Source organism: Leuciscus leuciscus (assembly GCF_965113295.1).
Source record: "Leuciscus leuciscus genome assembly, chromosome: 4".
Taxonomy (NCBI): domain Eukaryota; kingdom Metazoa; phylum Chordata; class Actinopteri; order Cypriniformes; family Leuciscidae; genus Leuciscus; species Leuciscus leuciscus.
The window spans coordinates 8,466,759-8,484,292 of record NC_138728.1 but is presented as its reverse complement, the minus strand read 5'-3'; the positions used below and the strand labels follow the sequence as shown (position 1 = coordinate 8,484,292).

Sequence of the window (17,534 nt, the reverse complement as noted above, 5' to 3'; positions counted from 1 at the left end):
GATTTAATTTTAATAAATCAATTAATTAATAATTTTTTTATTAAAATTAAATGTTATGAATTAAACAGCTCGTAAACATACTTGATCACTAGAGAGAGAAAAACTAATAAAACATCTGATGAAAGTATTTAAGACATTTCTCCTTGGCATAGTGTAGCCTATATTTTGAAACTGGAAAAAAAAGTAAGCCATGTGGTCTATGCTGCTAAGAAACTATGGTAAACTTAAAAAGTCGAATTAACTTGAACAATGAAGCAGGAGAAAGTAACCAGTACCTGCAAGATCAATCCTGTTCAAATGCAGGATGGGAATATAACAATGAGTCATGTGGGGATGATGAAGTAACAGGATGAAACATACGAGGCGGTCGGTGTTTGTGTTGATACACCAACATTCATTCATCTTTTATAACTGCCAGCAATTTGAACCACTAGCACAGAGTCTCGTGACTTTGTCTTCATCCATTTGTGGAAATATACATCCATTGTTCCCCTGCAGTCACACCCAAACACAACCGCTGAAGCAGATTGCCATTCCCACACACAAATCTAAAGATAAGTGTAGTGTATGACATAGCTGCACTGGCTGATGGGTAATGGTAACAAAAAAGAAACAGAAGCCCAGTAATACAAACATGACTGCTAACTGTCCATCCCAGCAATGCAAATAAACTTGAATTGTGAGCCATAACAAACCAGTTCAACTCAAACTCAAACGTTCTGCCATCGTAAACATGCGAAGGAAACAAGCTCAGTGGGAACAAGCATGTTTTCAAATCGATTTAGCACAGGGATTTACTATTTCAATACTGGGGAGGAAGAAGAGTGAAGACTGGTATTTCAGCAAAAGGACCGCCATCGGAGAGGTTTGTTTTTGTGTTTGAAATGTTTAAGATATGTTGTTTACGTGCACTTTGAACGTAATGAGAATTTCCCGCTGGGAGATCAAATATACTATTACTTTCTGTTTTGAACCCCGAAATCTCTCATCATGACATTGTTGATATTTATTCAGTGTAGTTATAGTAATGTTCACTAGGGGGCAGCATACAAGAGACAACCGTATACTAACATCTATCTATCTATCTATCTATCTATCTATCTATCTATCTATCTATCTATCTATCTATCTATCTATCTATCTATCTATCTATCTATCTATCTCTTCACACAGTTATCCTGAACAAACTTCAGCTTGTCACAGCAATACATTTCACATCTAAAATGCATTAAAACTACCAAAACACTTCACACATGACTTATTCAGTTTTATATTGTGTTAGGATTTGAACTTAAGTTTAACAGTTTGTGGAAAAAGTATAAAACGTGCAAATTGTCCCTTAGGTAGGCTACATAGTTTTGCCACTGTTTGTGTTTGAGTGAGAAAAGAATTCATGTAATTCGGAAGATTTATTGATTATATATATATATATTTTTTTTTTTTCAAAGCAATGGAAAATGATCCACAGTTTATATATATGTGACATGTATGGCATGTCATTTTTCCCAAAGATTTTTTTCTTATACTCATGATTATTAAAATGTGGGAAGCTTTTTTTATCTCAGCTATTGCTAATGAAAATATCCACGTCATCATTATGTTTTGGGAAAATCAGCTCATAACAGGTGGCTTGTGTTTTGCGGTTTGAACTGGATTCATTGGCTGTGGTTAGCAGTTACTCATGTAAACTAATTGACACATACAGCTGATGAGAGATCAGAGGAAGAGACCAATTGCTCTCGTCTGTGATTTGGCTCCACTTCACAGTTCTGATGTCACATGATTTTACAGGATTATGTAAATGGCCAGAGGCACTTGGCCATCCTGGTTCCCAGACACGTACAACTTGATGATCTCTAAGAATTACTGCATTAATCAGTCACCTTGGTTCATTACACTTTATATTCACTTTAATTGTGTTTTCCACTAACATACAGAGCAGAAGTACACATTTACTTATTTAAAACAGAAACAAAGAACTTTAATAAATGTCCAACACTGACCTGAATAAGTGACATATATTCACCCACTGGAACCATGAGGTACTGTGAAGGAATGTGATTACTAAACTATTCGATTTCATATAAAGTCATGAAATGAAAATGGACATTTTTTTTTTCTTTTTATGGAATATTACAGTATTTATTATAAATTATTTATCCATGCACATCATTATTTTTATATTATATGACATCTCTCTTCTCTGATGGCGTGTTTACTGGCGTGAGGGCGGGGCAACCTGTCACTCACATGAGATCCACCAATAGCAAACCACAACCATCCGATCAATTCCCCATGGACAAAATCAAGTCCCGCCCTACATTTTTTCTTGTTCAAGTAGCCGTTTCGCTCGGATGTACCTGACTATAGTGAGGAAAAGACTATCGCAGCTCCCATTTCATGCTGGATTTTATCTTAGAATGCTGATGAAATCTTCTTAAATCTTTTCTGTATTTGATATTGATGGCACGGTTGTTGCTCAAACATGGACAAACTTTCATAAAATCATTCAGAAGCTTAAATTAAACATACAAGAGCTCGTGACACCTTGATTTTTCGAGGAAAAATGGAAAAATACCACAAATTGTTGAAGTTCAACGTTTGTTTGTCACATGCTCAGTTGGCATTGAAATTGCAGCATGACCGTGCGTAAGAGACACAAGAAAAAAATAAGTAAATAATAATAATAATAATAGTTCATGACAACCAAAACAGTTTCAGTATTCATAATAAAATATTGCTGTGAATTGAATGCCTATTAGATAAGCTTATGTCATCATTGCGGAAGACACTTAAGCCCATTCAAACTAAAGAAAGACTCACAAGTGTACAATTCTCCATTCAAACACCTCTTTATGGTACATTTAGGCCTTTTTGTACAACTATAAAATGACTTTGCAGATAATCTCACAACAAAAAAGTGCACAAAAGTGTTTGCTTTTTTCTGTGACACAATTGGAAGAGAATATCCATCCAATCAATTATCACTGAAATGCACATTGATTATGCAAGGGTGCGTCCTGTCCTCCTGAATTTCTGGGGAAGTCTCTTTAGCATCCTTATCCCCTCTGCACACTCACCCCAATGGTTAGAGATAAGCAAGAGAAGGGGTTTAGTGAATGTTAGTGAATTGGCAAAACTGTGGGAAAATCTTGTAAATTGTGTTACTGTTACCATTTAAAGCGATGCATTTTGTTTTTGATCAGATTGTGGAAGGTCAGTGTCACCAAATAATCCAAAAACGATATATTGCTTATCTCATAAAGATATAAGAACGCCTGTCATTCAAATTATAAAGCGTGCATATAATGAGCTGCCCTAAAATGCAATATCAAGCAAGTAAAATAACTGCATTTGACACCAATCAAGTTTGTCCATATATAACAATGACTCAGAATAGCTGTTTGTAGTCCCGCCCATCCCATATTTAAACGCGCCAATGTCAGCTGAACCTCAGACTTCACGAGAGCTTGATCTTGGCGAGCGCGTGCACACCCGTGGGAAAATTCTCAAGACAGATTTGCGCGTGGCACTAGATCTTAACCTGAGATAAAGGTCAGTAAAGGTTATATACATGATGTACTAGTATAACATACTCAGAATGTAGGCTATTTAATGCCTTAATAAAGGAAACTAAGGGAAAGGTGTAGGTTATAATTAGTTGGCAACTAATTAGAGCTGATGGACTAATATAGCTACTACTTGCATCACTAGTTTTGTTTGATCATATAATTGTATTAAATGCCGGCATTTATACCAGAAGTAGGCTATTTGATGCAAAGCAGATTGCTAGCAATAATGAGTTATAAATATGTGCGGGGAGAAAATCTAGTAGCCTAGGCATCAATTAATATTTTCCTTTTCTTTATTTTAAGAACACCACAGTACCCTGGAGTTGGACATTTTGGGTCCAACTTGGAAGTTTCAGTAGCTGGAAATTCAATACTGACCAGGTGCATTGGAAGCCCCCTCCTGACCAAGGGGGCGTGAGAACATTATTCGCCCACGATGAGAGCACTTTTCCCGGTTTTTGTGTATTGCATCAGCCTGTTCTCCTCACAACTGTTGGCACTACCGGTGAGAAACAGGTAGGAATCCGCCTTTTAAATGTCTCAGATTTGTTGGTCGGTCCAAATTTTGTTCTGGATGCTCATTATTAGTAGGGAGGTTGCCCTATGTGTGTGTTTTTGTGGTGAAGTAATCTAACCAAACTCTGAGGGATGAAAAAACGGTTGAGGTGTCTATTGAATGAATCGTTCTTTTGAGTCGAATCTTTTTAATGAATCCGCTGAACGGGTTTACAAAACCGGTCTAAATGATTTGTTCACCAATCGGCGGTAGCCTACTCGAGTCAATAAATCACTGATTTAAACCAACTGTCTGAAAATGCAAGGTACTTGCTTTCCGAATCGCAGAAATTTTACAGATACAGCTGGACAAACTGAGTAGGTTTTGATAAATAGCCTAGAATTTCATTAAAAGGGGCAAAAACCTTTTCAAACAAGAAATTTATACATTTCAGTATTATTTATTATGCATGTAAATTATATTAAGGACTTTGTTTTTATGAACTGGATAAGGATGAAATTACAATAAAGAACCGTAGGCTATTAATAAAATGCATGAACAGCAGCAAGAAACGGCTTTATTGAAATATTATATGAATCTTTAAAACTGATTGATCAAAAGAACCGAGTCGAATGCGCAAATTCAATATTTGCTCCTTCAAAAAGTTAAACAACACTGTTGAAAGGTACACTTAACTTTTCCCCCCCGAAGTATTTCGAAGTAGGCTGGTACCAGGGATGTATTATGTAAAAAAAAAAAGAGTTTATTACACAAAGCGAGGATGTTTTGTCGCGACTCGCGATAGATAGGCTAATGGTTGCAGTGAACAAGGTCAGTTAGGATGGTAGACGTGACTGTGTAAACGCACGCATCCCACCATTCATTCACCAGCGTAGTTGGCCGCCTGCTTCTTGGTAAAGCAAACTTTTACAGTAACACTTTACGATAGTAGTTTATAAATATAGCCTACAGATAAGAAGTTTAGGCTATATACATTCTCGTACACAAAGTTTGCATAACAGTATTTGAATGCGCATTGAATGCTGATGTAAAGAGTCACATGACCAGAGCTGTTTAATTAATTCCAGTTTGTGCCTCTGAAAGATGATGGCTGTGTCAAAGCGCCATAGAAGCATTAAACATGTGCATAAATATAATACTTAAAGGGTCTATTATTAATATATTATTAATGATTACTCATATAAATCATGCTCACATAACATCGAATTTATGCAGAAAAATTTGTGGCCAGTGGGGAAGCCCAAAACCTCATTTTGGATAAGGAACTGACTAAGTTACATTATGAAAAGTCGATTTCCAAGTACTTTTACATGTGCATTTAATATTGGATTTTCATTTCCCTTTCCCCAAAATTGCCTGATATAAGAAAAACTTAAAAAGTTTCCATAGCCATCTTACTGTGGAACTTTTTGACTATAGTTTCCCACCTGTGACCAGAATAAACACTCTTTCAGTAACTTTTCTGAACCTTTATTAGAAAAGGTGTGCAGTTTGTGTCCAAAGAGTAATCATTTAGATTAAACAGGTTCAGATAAGACAGTTTTACAAAATACAGTGTGCCCTTTTTAATAATGTAAGCAGCTTAAATCATTGCATCATATAGTTTTTGGCTCCTACCCTCACAAAAAAAATTGTTAGTTGTTGCTCATCATGTGATTAATAAAATATTTTGTGACTGCCATGCCTTCAAAAGTGAATGCACAAATGAATGTACAATGTGTTTTTTTGAGCAGTGATAAACGTTTGTATCATTTCTGAGTCAAGGTTAGGCGAATAAGAAACAGCCTGACTGAATGGTGCTGGAAATAGAGTATAATTCCTCAACAAATCTGACAAAATGGTAGTTTTTTTAAACAGATTGGTGTGGTATCAAGTACTTTAGTTATAATGTATTTTTTATTTGATTGGCAGCAAATCTTTGAAATTGGATATTGGGGTAGTTACTCCTGAAAACCACAATTTAAATGTATTAAAGCAATGACATGTTTTGTCAAGCCATTATTTCTGGCTGATGACTGGCAGACAAAAGGAATGAATGAGTGTCTGTGTGCCCTCTTCTGGCTGACACCTGCATACTGTGCTCACATCCGTTTTGCTGAACCGTGCAATTCTCTCTTTTTCTTGTCAGCCTGAGGAACAGATGAACTAAAACTGATACTTCAGGCTTTGAAAAGCTGTAATAGAAAATTGTAATCCCTCCCAATCTGAATGCCAAAATTTAATAGGTAGTTTTTTTTCTTTTTCTTACCTTCATAGCAGCTCATTAATATCTTGTGACACTATTGCACCCAATATTGTTACATGACTAACCATAATGTCAAGGGAAGGACTGTTTTTGTCCTTGACCTACAATATTTACAGTATAATTGTTGCACATGCGTTCCGCATGCTTTTCTGGTGGTCTATGCGATATTTGGTGAGGACATTAGACTGATATTTAGTCACAGACGTCTGACGAGTTGACTTACAGTTACTAAGCGACAATAAATAGCTGATAAATACTGTGGTGTCAGACAGTTTCTGATTACTGCAATAATGTCAGGTGCCTTTAAAGAGACAGTTCACCCAAAATCTAAATATCTGTCATCATTTATTAACCCTCACGTCATTCCAAACCCATTTGAGAGGTTTAGTAGGATGTTCACACTGCTCTTCTGCATACAGTGAAGTGGCCGGGTTCTTCAAATCTCCAAAAAGCCTGATAAGAGCATCGATAAAGAAGTCCCTATCTCATCTCTGACCTTCCAAAATCTCTCCCTCTCAACTTTTTGTCTCTCTTGTCTTAATTCATCTCAGAGAACTCTACGTTCTTCACATGGACTCACTCACTCACTCAGTGTTCGATAACCATCCATGTACACAGAACGTACAGCAACCTTTGTAATATCAGTCAGGGATTTTTATTGTTTAACATGCTGACATGCTGTCCCTGAATCGAAAATGGCGGTTAGTGAAGCCCGTTGTGGTGGTTTAAACATGATTTTGGTCTCTGGAATAAAACTACGCAAACATAGCCTAGTTTTCTCCATTACATAATATCTCGAGGTTTAGTTTTTGAGAGAATATGCGGAGGCAGGAGCCAAGCGACAGGTCCAATGTAGATTTTTTTTTTAACTACTTTCGGAAATCGGATCGCCCCATATATATATTCCTCATTAGCGACTGTTTCAATGGGCCTCTATACGTTAGCCGTCCGCCATATTGGAACGGTCAAAGCCGGTCCATGAACAGTTGAGAGCAAGTTGACTGAGCGTCTACAACCGTACTTAGATGCATGTTTGAATATCTATATCTGCAATAGACTTCAGCAGATGATTTTGCTAAACTAACACAATACGGCAAGGCGAAGGGCTTAGCTAACACGACAATAAAAAGTGACCATAGTAAAAGTAAAAACATTAAAAAGTACCATAGTGAAAACCTGTAATATTGAGTTAATATTCTCACCTGTGAAAGGTTATTTATTTCTTCAGAAATTTAAATCTCAGCGTTCACAACCAGAATCTGCGCGATGTTGAGAGTGAGTGTCTTAATGTGAGTGACGACACGTTGACTGTTCCAAGATGGCGGTCGATGACGTGTCTGGAGCTGCTGAATGTGGATTCTATGTATAAATATCTATGGTTTTCACAACAATATAGTACAAACATTTTAGATTCCCCAAAAGACATTCAGGGATCAGTTATATACCATTTCTTTCTTAGTGTGAAGAACATTTCAATAATCTGATTTTTTTTTTTTTACTATTAAGAACCCTTTGTTCAATGGAAAGGTGCCATGTATGTCAAAGGTTCTTCATGGAACATCAATGCCACTAAAGTACCTTTATTTTTAAAAAGTGTATCATCTGCATTCCATGACTGAAGCGAACACCGTCTGGTTCAACGCTGTGGTCGAGAGGATTGGCTCTCTGTATGATAATTCACTGAAATGTGGGACATTTGATCCTCTATAATCAGGATTTAAGGAAGTTGATGTTACTGTCTGTTATGTAGGGCATCAGACAAAGCAATGTTCTTCTACTGTCAATTAAGTAAAATCCTGTTTGGTTGTCATATTAAGCTATTGATTTCCTATTGTTAACTCTGGAGGAAACAAGTGCTAAAGCTCACTCAAGGGGAAGCGGGTTGTCTATGACAAGTTGGTTCACACTCAATGGGAATCTGGGCCGGTCATGTTTGGACTTGAGTTATGCAGTCCTCCGTTTACAACACAAACATTAGCATTTTACACCACGCCGCTTGGTCATTATTGTTAGAGGCGAGAGGAAAAACCCACCTGTCTGACAGAAATCCGTGGTGGATTAGTAACTAAGACCTGAATTCCTTCCTCCTCATCTTTAAGCGGCATGTTTCCACTCTGATCAGAAACCATAAAAACAAACACACAAGAGGAGGAAGGGCTTTAAAAGCTCTTATCAACGCCATAATCTAACCATTAACAGACTTAAATCACTTTCACTTTTTTGAGTTTCACTATTGCTATCCACAGTTTAATGCTTAAAGTGCCCTTTTAAACACCTTTCCAGCCCATAACCCCGACATTGCAAATTATATGGAATTTAAAATGATATAAAACATTATCCATATGTATATTAAACATATTATATTAATTAAAAAGATTATGTTTAATATTTAACACACAAAAACTTTTTTATCCTACTGTTTCTGAACATAAAGTTCCCATTATGTGCTTTATAACCATGATAAAAGCTGGTTTTAATGGAACAAACATCTCATAGTAATTAGAGAAGGTCACTTGGTTTGACTCGCAGTCACTTTTCCCATAAAGGAGCGCAGGTACTATAATTACTTTTTTTCTGTCTAGCTAAATATAACCAGCTGATGACCAATTCACAAACAGCCATGACCAGTTTCATAGAGGTGCAAAAATCCCAACCTTACTGCAAGAACAAACAATAATACTGGATTGATCTGGATACATCTGACCTGCTTCTCTCAGAGAAGGATCAAGTAGTAAATCACAATCAAATATCATATCTCCTTGTTTCCCCACATACGATTTGTTCCCACAAGGCATCACAGGGTTTTCGTGGCAGTCCGCCAGTACCAGGCCGACAAGAGGTGTGCAGCAAAGAGCATGTTGCATTTAAAAAGATTAAATCACTCACGACACAAAGTCCACTATCAAAGACTGTTACTTCAGGACATAACCAGGTTGATTGCTCATTTGATAGAGCCTTAAGTTTAATTCGACGAAAAACTTGACTGCTTCTCTGGTTTCTGGGAGTGCCTCGTCTTTTCAGCGCATTTCAAACAGAGTTTCTGCAAAACATGATTACCACCTTTATCCCAAGATGGGTTGAATTTCGAGGGGCAGGTGCTAATTTTCCTAGCTGAACACTATGCTCAGCGTAGAAATACCCCAGAATCACAGATCCTATTTCATTGTGGTCTGTTGGTTAAATGTCGCCAGGTGAGATTTTTAATTAGCACGTTTGTTCAATTATATGGAAAGTGGCTGCCCTTCTCAAGTTTATTCACAGTATAACAGAAGGATCACAATAGGATGGATAAACAGGACATTTCTAGAAACAACAGTTATACGTGCTCTAAAATCCTGGCAACCTTCCTTGTTTTGCTGATAACACATAGGATGAGCCATGAGACAGGGTGGTCTAGCAGACATTTTAAAGGATTTGAGAAATATGGATGTGTGACAGTGGAGTCTCTGAGAAGGTCAGAGGGCACACGGATGAAGTCTACGGGCAGCTTATCTCTGCTTAAGCATCTAAAAAAGTAATAGTTGGATCAAGCTCAAAGAGAAACTTCTGGTCAGGGGGGCAAACACTTAATTTTGATCATGTGAAGCTGCTGAGATAGTTTTCAGAGGTGTGGAGACTTAGTTGCTGAATTCGCAAGAATTGAACATATTAGACCAGTGGCATTGCATTACATTAAAACAGGGGTGAAAGTACTATTCATCTGAGACACTTTGGGCAGATAATCATTATATTTTACAGAGGTGGTATTTTGGTTCACCACAATGCAAAGGATAAAACCAGCTGGCTGCATAGTTTGCACACTGAGCAAGTAATCTTTCTGAGGAAATAAGATATTAACAAGATAAAAGAAGAAAATTCATGTAAAAAAAAAAATAAAATAAAAAAAATATATATAATATAAGGATATTATATTAAAACATATATTTACATTATATTAAGGATAAAAAATATAATACCTGATAAATAGGCCTAATTATTAAACTTCTGGATGGAAAAAAGAGCAACTGCAAGAGTAACTGATATTTCTGGAAAGTTGAGTTTTTAAGCTTTCAAGAATGTGCGAGCAAAAATGCTAAACACATGTCTGGCACAAGTCAGTGTTACTCAGCAAGCTTTTTCACCAAGTTTAGTATGACAGCGTGAGATTAGATGGTGTGGTCCAACCTAACAATACACCCTGTCATTTCTCAAATTTCAGCTTTAGGGTTTTTGTATAAATGGGTTGCTCTTTTATAGTTATGCTTTCCCATTTCATTTGGAAATAAAAGTACAAAAATGCAGGGATCTTTGCGAATCACGAGGCGTAAAAAAGCCACCGTCTTAACGTGCACCTGCCATGATCTGCTAACCGCCGCTCGCTAATTCTAAGAGCAAGACCTGAATTAGTGACCTGTGCAAAAAACAAAGGTTTCAGTGTCTAGTGTGATAATCAAACAGAGGGCAGATGGCCTCAGCCATTACTGCAAAACCGGAGTAAATCAAGTGTGTTTACCGTACGCTGTGTCCCAAAGAGTCAGAACCTTTTTGAACAGAGAGCATTTATTGTGTGGTTGCAGTAAATGTGAGCAGTGTGGTTGCAGTACATGTTTGCACGGTTGACCAAACTGCACATTTAGTATCAGCTGTAAATGATGCTTAATGTTGAATCAAGCCTTTTATGTGCAATAAATAGTTGCATAAACTCAAATTTCACTATTAAATGTGCTATTATAAAAAAAAATCTAATAGTTTTGTACATAAAACCTTTACAACCGATATTCATGCACTGGCTAAATAAATATAAAGTGTAGTTTATTTAGAAAAATGTTCGATTTCATAGATATTAAACACCTACAAAAATCAAAAATGGACTTTTTTTTACTTTATATCAATTTTATTTAGGTGTTAAGTAGCCACTATATAAAATGTAATGTAATCATATAATATTTCTAACTATTTCATTTTTGCATATTGTGTGTTTGACAAATATGGTCAAATATAATTCAGATTGACCAATCAGAATTAAGTATTCCAGAGTGTAATAAAAATAACATGTAAATTCCTGTTCAAGCGCAATATTTATAAGTCCTACTTCTGTCTCATTGCAGGCTGGGCTTCATGACAAGACTCCATCAGTTAAGAGAGGAAGACTCCATCTCTCCAGATGTCACTGAGCGCCCAAATACTGACCATGGCGTACTTCAATACTCCATCGACCGCACCGTTCTGTGGAGGGCCATCCTCTCCAGACCTCCACCTCCAGACCCAACAGGAAACCCACTCCACGTTGGTCAGCCAGAAGCAGGAGAATCCAGCGAAACAGGTGACAGCCCTAGGCAGAGAAACCGTCGCAACGTGCACTCGCGAGGCCACCACAACCATCACCACGGCCGGCTGATGCGCGTCGGATGTGTCCTCGGTACCTGCCAGGTGCAAAACCTCAGTCACCGCCTCCACCAGCTGGCCGGCCAAAGCGGGCGCGAAGAATCCCCCATCAACCCACACAGTCCACACAGCTACGGATGAGTCTAGGGGGACGTCCGGCTAAAACTAAGACCAAGAAAACCGTGTTACAAGTCTCTGTCCTGGTGTTTGTCTATTTTATTGCGGTCCTGCTGTAGAACTCTTTCCTGCTCTCTGCCTTGGTTTTCTGGAGTGTATACTGTGCCTTTTTGGACAGAAAGGACCTCTTGTTACTTGATGGCAACTTTTGAATTCGGTGCCTCTGAAACACTTTGACTCTGGCCTCTCATTTTATGGTACTCAAAACAGATTCTTTATTTTGATATTGTCATCTTGTTAAGTCCTCAGATAAGAGATTATACCGGGTTATGCCGCATTACATCCAGACTCATCAAAGCCTGTTAACTTCTACACCACTGATCAAACCCGCTGAGCCTTTAATGTGGATTTCAACAAGGTGTGCGATCGGATTTCTGTCAGTCTGAGGGCCGTGTGTTCGAAAAGACTCTGAACTCTCCCACCTCGTGTCTCCAATGCACTTTTAAGAAGAAAGCAGACTTTCTCTGATGGCTTCGGAGCTTGTTTAAGACCCCCTTGTTTAAGACCCCCATCTGATACCTTCTCACATGTATAGTTACTGCAAGTTTGGGTTTAAATCCTGGGTTTTAGACAATGGCGAATTGTGAATTTATAAACACAGTGGTCTCTTGATTGAACCCACGAACAATACAGTAGCAACCGCCGCTGAATCCGGATTAACACATTGTTGCTTTTCCATGCACTTTGAGGTCTGGCGCCTGGAATATTACACTTCACGTGATTTATAAAGTCACGAGAATGAGTTATAATCCCCAAGGTCTCAGTTTCCACTCTGACAGAATCCTGCTGAGCTTTGCCACATTTCATAAACAGAAGCAAGACTTTTCGGAGCATTCTTAAATGATGGCTAAAGCTCACCCATAAATAGCCATAACCTAGGTTACAGCTCCATAACAAAGGAGAAAACTAGCCGAAGTGCTATTTGAAAACCATTTCACCCATTTTGATCATGAAAATTTTTTTGTCATCATTCACTCACCCTCATGTCGTTCCAAACCCTATATGAGTTTTTCATTCTGCGCATCACAAAATAAGATATTTTGAAAAATGCAATGCAAGTCAAAGTGATTCACTGTTGGTTTTGGACCCCATTGACTCGCATTGTATGGACATTCTTAGTAAATTGCATCAAATGCCCTCAAAATATTCTCAACACACATCGACTGGCGTCATTTAAGTAATTCACAAGCTCATTCCTGTAAACTCTAATTAAAGATTGTAGTTATACCAAAATATGAGGCGCGAGCGTGCCAAAGTCTTTCGGGAACATGGCCTCTCCATCCGTGTCATGTATTTTAAGAATTCCCTTTTTTGTTATAATAATCATGTCTGAATACGTGGGTGGATACACACACCAAAAATACCCAGCAGACACAGGAAAAATAGCCGTAAAAAATGAGCGATTTAAAACTTCTAGAAACTTTCCCTGGCTTTTTGGGGGTCTGTGGATGTCGGGGGGGGGGGGGGGGGGGGGGGATGCTGTGAGACATCAAAGTGCATGTCTGAGGATTAAAGTAGCTGAAGTAATCCTACTTAAACATCAAATACTCAATTTCAGCAAGGTGTCCAGGCCAAACTCTCAGAAAGCATTAGGTTTCCCACTATGTGATGTATGTCATAGGACAACTTGCTTTCAAATTACTCCAGAAAAGCAGAGAACCGACCCAAAAAACCCTGAATTTACTTGATACCTTTCTGTGCATTCACACTATACTGTTATTCAGTGATCTTTTATCTTTACATAGGCTTGATTTTTCAATTGGATTTGTTGGTGTTGATTACTGTAAAAGTCTTTCTCTTTTTCTTGGCTGATTCTAATGATGATGATCATAGGAAGTAATAGTAATCGCTGGTGCTTTGGCGCTAATCTGCTCAAAGGCTCTCTATATATATATATATTCGACACCATTCTCTCTGCTGTAATCGATCTGATTAATGTCTCTCGTGACTGATCATTAAAAGGCTTTTAAACTGCTGAGAGCCTGGTTAATCTGTACTTTTTGTGTACATGCACAGGGAGAGCCTCATGTTGACTTATATATTGATCACATTCCTTTTTTTCGACTATTTAACTATCTATTTATTTATTGTCGGATGAGTTGTTGTGAACGTCTTGGTGACATGGGTTGGAACGTAACAAGTGCGTCAGCATCTGGCCCTGATCGTTCTTCGTACGCGCGTGTTTTTGTGTGCTGTCCCTGTGTATCGCATATTTTCATGACCTTTGTCCCCCTTTAAAGCCCTACTTGGTTCATTAAGAATAACACAAGCATTAGCTTTCACAGATGAGCACTGGGCACAAACTGTCTTAATGATGAAGGAATACGAAGAACGTTATGAATCTGTGACTTTTAAAGACGTATGTGTGAGTGTGTATGAACGTCATCCTGACCATGAGCGTAACCTTTAATGTTTTAGTCGATACTAAAGGTCAGTTGTGTTGTTACTACCATGCGAAGCACTTTAAAGCATGTTTCTGTGTTTGTCACTTGAACTTCAGATTTGTGAGTTTTGTGTTATGAATTTGAGCAGGATCTGTATGAATGTATTTTAAAAGGCGTTAGCACACTGAATTAGGAAGAGGTCAGTATCATGTACGCTATCTTTTGTGAATCCTATTATTAGATCTGATATTTAACTTAATGTATTTATGTTTGCATTTGTGTATCTATGTCACCAAAGACGTTATTTATCACATACAGTGTTTTCTCACACCTCAGAGACGTCCTCTGGGTACGAAAAAATTTGTATATTTTTGGGAAGACGATAAAATTAGCCTGTCATGCCCATACAATGTTCTTTTATGTCTGTGAAATAAAGCACTACGTAGTAGTGAGATGAAATCTGATGTGTTGTTCTCTTTTAAATGTGAACAGCGGTTGTTTGGTACTTTGAAAGGACACACAGACGTCGCAAAACACAAATTAAAGGGATAATTCACTCAAAAATTAATATTCTGTCATCATTTACTTACCATGAAGATGTTCTAAACCTGTATGAGTTTCTTTATTCTGTTGAATACAGAAGAAGATACTTTCATAAGTACTTCCATAAACATGATTAAAATTATGCAAAATCACATGGGTTGAAGTTTCCAGTCATACCAGAGGTTTAAAACATTTTTTTATCTTGGTTACTTGACCTATTATTCGACAAGTTTAGCTGCAGAATAAATGTATCATAAGTGACAAATAAGCCTGTAAATAGGAAATTTGACAACCCAAATCATTAATTTTTCCAGGATGCCACATCCAGATGGTGTTACTATAAGTCCAGGACAACTGTTGTATCGCTCATTATATAAAGAAATTAATTTTAATTATAATTTAATTGTATATATCACTATTATTACTTACAATAATATCACTTTTAGTTTGAATTAATTTGAATTATAATTTATTATTAAAAGTGTTTATCTAATTTTGCATTTTTTTTGTTCTACATAAATTAGCAGATATTAAATCATGTTCACTTTTCACAAATTTGCTTAAAACATAACTCAGGTCCTCTAGTCACCTTGTACCGCAGTTAACGTTGAGTTACATAACGCATGACCGCCAACTACTAACTATTAACAAATATGTCTGTGTCTGTCTGCAATATCTGTCCAAGCTTATCCAGTATCTTTATGAATCTAAAGAGCACGAAACCGCTCAAACATATTCCTGTAACTCTGTACAACACCCAGATTCATAAACTTTATTACACAACATCTCCCAATGCACAAATCTGTGCTAATAAACCAATGATGCCCCTTGGCATCAGACACAACAAGTTAAACATTAGACTGAAGTTAGCAAGCCAATGAAATGCTCATACTAATACAGGTCACCACCAAATTTCACCACCAAATTTCCACTCAGAAAGGAAAAGTTGGTCTCTAACAGAGCCATTAATAAGTGACCAGGCAACTATCACATGCACTACGCAACTAACAGCTGTTCAGATAGAAAGAGTAGGTCACTGTGAGATGGGTAAACCAATCAGCTGACCGTGTGATAGGGTGACCACAGCCTTTATAGGACAAAATAGTATTACTAAATCTATTTTAACACATAGTGAAAGGCATTAATGTTTAATTTAAAGCTCAATGCGATTGGACGACCATGTCCTTCAAATGCAATAGGGCCAACGTACAAGTCCACAAACTGCATATGACCAATTTTTATGTCATCTTACAGTAACACCGTATCTCTCATATCTGTGGACCAAGAGTGGGAAATGCAGATGGTAACTTCAAGCCAGGATTGCATCATTCTTAGCACGTGACTTACGCTCAGACATTTCTATTTCTGATTCATGTCACAGGTTCTCATAAAAGGTGTTTAAATGGTGAATTCCTGAGGCACTTTAAAGAAAAGAAATGTCTAAAAGTTCAAGGTTACAGAGAAAGCTGACCACCTTTAACCTTTCAATGATTCACAATCCAGAAATGCTACAGAGTGTGTATGAAACACCTTTATGAGAAGTACTGTATATAGCCCCAATATAATATGTATATACTATAATTTAATTCAAATAAAGGCAAGTGTAGGAAGGTCTTCAGCTATTTTTATTTTGCAATTATGAACCAGGGGCATTCAAACAGTTTTATTTTAGTATTATTTATGTGCTATTATAGTTTTTAGTAATATTTTGAATTAGCTTTTATTTTTATATTCAGTTTTCATTTTAATTGTAGTTTATTTTTAGGAGGCTAATTTTATTATGGGTTTTTTCATTTTAATAGTTTTTTAAAAATATATAATTACATTTTTTATACATATATTTCAGTTTTATTTTTATTTGAGTGCTTCAACGTAAACTTATTTCAGTTAGTTGACAAGGCAACATTTAGAAATGTTTATTTAGTTTAAGTTTTACATCTAATACTGGTATTTATATTTGACTTTATTTCAGCTTTATTTTAATAATAAAAAATAAAAAAAGCTTTAGCTAACGATAACAACACTGCATTCAATGTACGGAAAATATTCAGACGCAAATACACTGGGGGAAATTATGCTGAGGAAATTTACCAAATCTGGCCTGGTTAAGAAACTAACAAATATTGTTCAAATGTATTTTTATATTATGTACTTAAGGAAATCAGGGTGGTACCAGAAGTGTCCAAAGAAAATGAGTCAAATATAGACGCGCCTCATTCAACTAAAGTAATCAGAACGTAGACACAGCATGCTAGCATTTCAGTTTTGAAATGGGTAATTATTGTAATTTAACGTTGTATTTAAAAATCATCATCGTTAACGATATTTCAGAATCAACTAGCATAAATTTCCATGCTGTTCCAGGCTGGTTTATTATCATCAGCATCCAAAGCTCAACATATGCTCTTCTCAGCAAGAATCTTCACTGTGAACGTTACCCCTGAACATGGGAGGGTGAATGAGAAACATCTTCAGGCATAATGTGTGGGAGAGCAATGAATGGAATTATTGCCAAGCAAGCTTGCCCAAACAAGCAGTCATGCACACGTGGTCTTCAATGTTTAATGTTAAAACCTGTTTTCGGCACTTATTTTAGCCTTTCCCCCCCTATCACTTCATTTTTACTAATCACCATAAATTAGGTGTCATTTGAAAGCTTAAAGGGTTAGTTCACCCAAAAATGAATATTCATTCTGTCGGCCCAGACATCGTTAAAATAGTCCAAGTGACTA

At 37.0% G+C, this 17,534-nt stretch overlaps 1 protein-coding gene across 1 annotated transcript; it reads left to right on the top strand.

Annotated features, from left to right (window-relative positions):
- The first annotated feature begins 3,437 nt into the window (after positions 1–3,437).
- Positions 3,438–14,723, top strand: adm2a (adrenomedullin 2a). The gene is made up of 3 exons (XM_082167017.1): positions 3,438–3,555; positions 3,876–4,088; positions 11,422–14,723. The coding sequence occupies exons 2-3, from the start codon at positions 4,009–4,011 to the stop codon at positions 11,837–11,839; spliced, it is 498 nt and encodes a 165-aa protein (XP_082023143.1). The 5' UTR covers positions 3,438–3,555; positions 3,876–4,008; the 3' UTR covers positions 11,840–14,723.
- Positions 14,724–17,534: the final 2,811 nt, after the last annotated feature.

Excerpts from the sequence above, each read along its gene's own strand:
- adm2a (XM_082167017.1), top strand. The coding sequence starts at position 4,009 with ATGAGAGCACTTTTCCCGGTTTTTGTGTATTGCATCAGCCTGTTCTCC. Across the intron at positions 4,089-11,421 it reads GCACTACCGGTGAGAAACAG|GCTGGGCTTCATGACAAGAC; the intron begins GTAGGAATCCGC and ends GTCTCATTGCAG.